General features: G+C 41.5%; 1 protein-coding gene across 1 annotated transcript; it reads left to right on the top strand.

Annotated features, from left to right (window-relative positions):
• The first annotated feature begins 1071 nt into the window (after positions 1–1071).
• Positions 1072–3849, top strand: LOC108678513 (N-acetylated-alpha-linked acidic dipeptidase 2). Its single transcript, XM_018166964.1, has 5 exons — positions 1072–1083; positions 1475–1733; positions 2205–2283; positions 2855–2947; positions 3214–3849. Exons 2-5 carry the CDS (start codon positions 1532–1534, stop codon positions 3413–3415), a joined length of 576 nt encoding a protein of 191 aa, XP_018022453.1. The 5' UTR covers positions 1072–1083; positions 1475–1531; the 3' UTR covers positions 3416–3849.
• Positions 3850–5145: the final 1296 nt, after the last annotated feature.

The raw sequence follows: 5145 nt of genomic DNA on the forward strand, positions 1-5145 counted from the left end.
TCATCATACATAAGAAATTGGTTTAAATCTTGGGTAAATGAGGAAATTAAAAATGAACTGATTCTAAAAAATCTCTGGTTTGTCACTATGCTGAGTGTGGACTGTAGTTAGGTAATAGGTTTTAGATAGGCTAGTATACTAGTATAGTTCTGTTCCATTGTTCCAAAATGTAACGTCTTTTGTCCTTCAACAAGTGAGAAGTGACTATCAGGCTCACAGCTATGTTAAATTCCTCAACTTTTAGCTCACAACATCTTGGGTTAGCCGTTAGGTTTCAGATAACATAGTTGATAGTTCTGTTCCTGTGTTCCAAAATTCATCATTCTACAATCTGTAACAATCAGTACAATGACTCAATGAGTGGCCATTTGATCATAGCCTGGCCCATGCCCCGTAGGCTGACTCAGGCTGATACAGTGATACGACAAACAAGACTCAGTCAATCTGAGTCTGACAGATTGACAGGTGACAGGTCGGCTGCAAGCACCATATCCACTGCACTATTGGCAGACGACGCTGGGCCATACTACTTTTCCGTGGGCTCTTATTCAATTCAATGGATGTGATCTGTCTGGTGGTTTGCGCCTTGCGGCTGATAATGTTACAGTCAAGTTGTCAACTTGAGTCAAGAAGTGTAATAGGCTATGAAAGTCCCTTTTAAAGATTAGGAAGAGATTATGAAAGTCCATGGTTGAATTAATACAATGAAAGTCCTTTTGAAGCACGGCACTGGTGGTCTTCGACAGTCATCCCGTGCAGATTTCAGTGACAGAGTCACTGAATTGTTTGTTTGTTTGTTTGATGCTTATTGGAGCTTTGGAGACGCATCCATGTAGCTCCACGTCTGCAGGGGGATTTGGCTGTTCCAGAAGTCCCAAAATGCAAGGAATCCTACCTACATAATAACTTAACCCCACAACTGAGACCTGCAGTCAGACACCGCGAGCTCAGCGGTGGGGCGCTCAGGAACAATCCCCCTAGGAGCGCGAAATCCCATAGGACTTCTGACGGGTACAGACACCCGTCAGAAGTCCCCCCTGAGGGGCTCAGGCGGGACAGGGTGGGTGGTTGAGGCGGGACAAGGTGGGTGGTTCAGGCGGGAGAAGGTGGGTGGTTGAGGCGGGACAAGGTGGGTGGTTAGGTGTTTTATTGTAAAAATTTGTTTTATTGGCAAAATCTGCAAAAATAAGTCCTGTGTTGGCACTACAACCAAGTGGATGGTTGAGATAATACCAATAAATGTGTGATCGAGTCAATACCATGAGGGTCGCAGGTACCAACCCATTAGCGGGGTCAAAAAGTGTCTAGAATAACTTATGTGCTGGCATTGCCGCATTACTGGTTTAGGCAGCACAAGTGTAATGGTTGAGGCGCCTACCATGACAGTAACCAATGACTTCAGGCACCTACCATGACAGTAACCAATGAGTTGAGGCACCTACCGTGACAGTAACCAACCCCCTTGCATGTACAGAAGGTGCACAACATCAGCATCTACCCGAGCTACCACACGGGCTTCGAGACGTTCGAGATGGTTCGAGACCACAACGACCCAGGCTTCATATTCGGCCAGGGGTGCGGCCGCGTGGCGTCTCTCCTCATTAAGGCCCTCGCGGACTCGCCGCTCCTGCCCTTTGGGATCCACAGGTTCCCTGAGGCCATGAAAGAGGCGCTCAAGAGCTTCAATGACAGCGGAGTCGAAAAGAAAATAATGGATTTTTATGAAGATTATGGTGCGTTATGAGAAGTTTTGTGTATGGGCTGTTGGGATTGTGGTGTGGAGGTGAAGACAGGGTGCATTTTCATAAAATTATGGTGTGGAGGTGAAAGATAGGGTGAAATTCCATAAAAAATATGGTGTGGAGGTAGCAGATAATGTGTAATTTCATTCAATTATGGTGTGGAGGTTGAAGATGGTGTATATAGGTTACATTTCTTGCGGGTGCACAGATGGTCAAATGGACATGGCTCTATCAAATTGTATTTATTTTCGATAATCATGTCAGGGACGTCGTATAATATTACTCGTTTTGAAAAACTTTTAATTTATTTGGAACCTCCGGCATTCAATCATCAAGATATCTAATTTAGTTGCAGAAGCAGAATGTTTAACATTCTTTATGCAATTCAATAACTATGACTTGAGTAATAATTATGCCAGATAACCTCATTTCTTCTACCTGATATCAACATTGTGTTTGCAGTATACCTGTATGAAGCTGTAGATAATTTGACGTTGGCCACGGAGAAGTTCAACGCTGACAACCTCAACAAGACCTGGGAGTGAGTGTACGAGTCATACCCATACCCATAGTCATACCCATGCATCATGAATAAAACCTAGGCGTATATATTTAGTGTATGAAAAATACACCTCATACTTTGGCATAGGAGCATGAAACTAATAGCTCTCAAGAATTATAAAAGTATAAATTTAAGTGAAATGGCGTTATCGTATAGAACATATAATTAATAAATATCATAGTTACTTGTCCACTTAATGGTTTAGTTATACCTGATGGTCCCAACTTGTATAATGTACATCATTCAGATTAAACATACCAGTGTATAATAGTTCAGAATAATGTACATCATTCAGATTAAATATACCAGTTCAGAATAATGAACATCATTCCGATTAAACATACCAGTATACACCAGTTCAGAATAATGTATACGATACATCATTCAGATTAAACATACCAGTATATACACCAGTTCAGAATAATGTACACGATGTATCATACATATTAAATATATCAGTGTATACTAGTTCAGAATAACATATATGATACATCATTCATATTAAATGTGTATCATCCGAATGTTAATCCCGTCACGTTAATCTCTACAGGCCGTACAGCCTGCGGCTCGCCAACGACCAAATGATGACGTTCGAGCAGAGCTTCCTGATCCCTGAGGGCCTACCGGGCCGGCCCGTTACCAGGTACGTCATGGTACTATGTACGTGGTACGCCCGTTGCCAGATACGTCCGTTCCCAGGTACGTCCTAGGGTCGTCATGGTACTAAGCACATAGTACGCCCGTCCCTCTGCAGTCGAACGGTAACAGCACCTTGTATTGTAGATGTAAGCCGGTCACACAGTGCCCGTTATCAGGTACGTAATGCAAAAGGCCGTCTGCACATCATAAAATTTTTAACTAATGTTGAATTATTTTTCGTATATTCGTGACGTAATCATCGTACGGCAGGCACGCGGTGTTCGCGCCAAGTCAGTACGACAACTACGCCTCGGCGGGGCTGCCGGGCATCGCTGACCTCATGCACGACTACGACACGCTCAGCGATGCTCAGTTGGCCGCGCGCCAGGAGGAGGTGAGGAGGCACGTGTCGCTGCTCACCATCCTCACGCAGCGCGCTACCGGTCAGCTCGCCGCCCTCCATGAGATGTAAACATGACGCCAGGGGGCGAATATAGTTACGTCTCAAAAAGCGTCATAATATTACTCTAGCGCCTAGTATTATTCACATCTGGCAATCCTACTTTAGCGCTATAAATTTTATTGATTCCAGTTATTACATGATTACCATAAGTCTAGTTATAAAGTGCTATTTACCTTGAAACTGTGATCAAATTTTGCGATTTACTACTTATAAAGCGGTTAGAGTAAGAAGCCTGCAGTACAGTACAAATATAAAGTACAATAACAGGATAGTGAAAAGCCCCTGTGATGTATGCATTAAATTCACGTTTGTTGCACAGAACTTGTATGTTCGTTAAAATTAAGATCGGAACAAGTTAAGGCACATGTTTAACCTGGTCACATATGGTCAGGCCTTTTATATACGGATTAAACTATGAATTTATAAAATATATTTTCTGCTTACAAGTGAATTTATTACCACCCAGCATTTGGCTCATTTAGCTCGAGCATCGACTCCAGCAAATCCACAGGACTTAAATTAGGAACAAACTCTTATTGCACTTGCCCCCTTATTGTTAAACAAAAAGCTTTCCCGTCTTAAAATAACATCGAGCGATATCGAAAGGTTTGCCATTCGATGTATTTCCAATAAACAACAACAACAAGAATGAGAACATAATTAATAAAGAAGCTACGGACAATAGGAGCGTTGTATACATACGAGTCGCAACTCCCGAGTCGTTGCATCAAGTTTCTGTCGCAACACCCGCAGAATTGGTTCTACTTGTGCAAATAAATTTACATGCAATGAACAGCTTTAAATCCCACTATATATGCAGAAACTGTTCTAACAATACTAGCATACTTCCAGATTCATTAGCACAACACACAACAAATCAAAAAATAATCTTATCGTAAGTAACACATTTCATAAGAAGAACACATATACTTCACAAAAGCGAGCAGAGCAGGCTTGTGTATTGCAACAAACTTTGTGCCCTAAGTGAGCGTACAATTGTGACATTCAGAACAATAATGGACAAACGTCTATTACAATATTGTACTCGCATCCGGTACAATAGTGTAGAAACGTCTATTACAATATTGTACTCACATCCGGTACAATAGTGCAGAAACGTCTATTACAACATTGTACTCGCATCCGGTACCATACTGTATAAATGTCAATTACAATATTGTACTCACATCCAGTACAAACGCCTATTACAGTATTAATACCCACATCCATAATGTTGTACCAACATCTAATGTAACATTGTACCCACATCTAGAATAATATTGTACCCTCATAGAGAAAAATATTCAACATATTAGTATAATATTGTGCTTGAGCACACAATGCCATAATGGAGCCATCATTCGCATATCCAATAGCAGGAATAAATAGTTAGGTGAATTAGCGGCCACAATAACTAGCGCTTCAGGTCACTTCATCATGCACAAAAACTAAGAAGCTAAAATATTAAACATTTTCCAACATTTATTCACGAAGACGCCAATAATATTATTCTAAGATCCCTTAGAATGAAGACTATCGACTGAACAAGATGACGCAGTGTCATCGTCCTGAGTGGGAACAATGAAGGTAAGTACGCTTACACGGTAGTTAATAATCAAGCCAGATATTTCATCACGATTGATGATAATCAAGGCAGTAATGCCACTACCGTGTATTAGAATCAAGGCAGTAATGCCACTACCGTGTATTAGAATCAAGGCAGTAATGCCACTACCGTG

The sequence above is a fragment of the Hyalella azteca genome, unplaced genomic scaffold (genome assembly GCF_000764305.2).
Source record: "Hyalella azteca isolate HAZT.00-mixed unplaced genomic scaffold, Hazt_2.0.2 contig17455, whole genome shotgun sequence".
In the NCBI taxonomy this organism is placed as follows: domain Eukaryota; kingdom Metazoa; phylum Arthropoda; class Malacostraca; order Amphipoda; family Hyalellidae; genus Hyalella; species Hyalella azteca.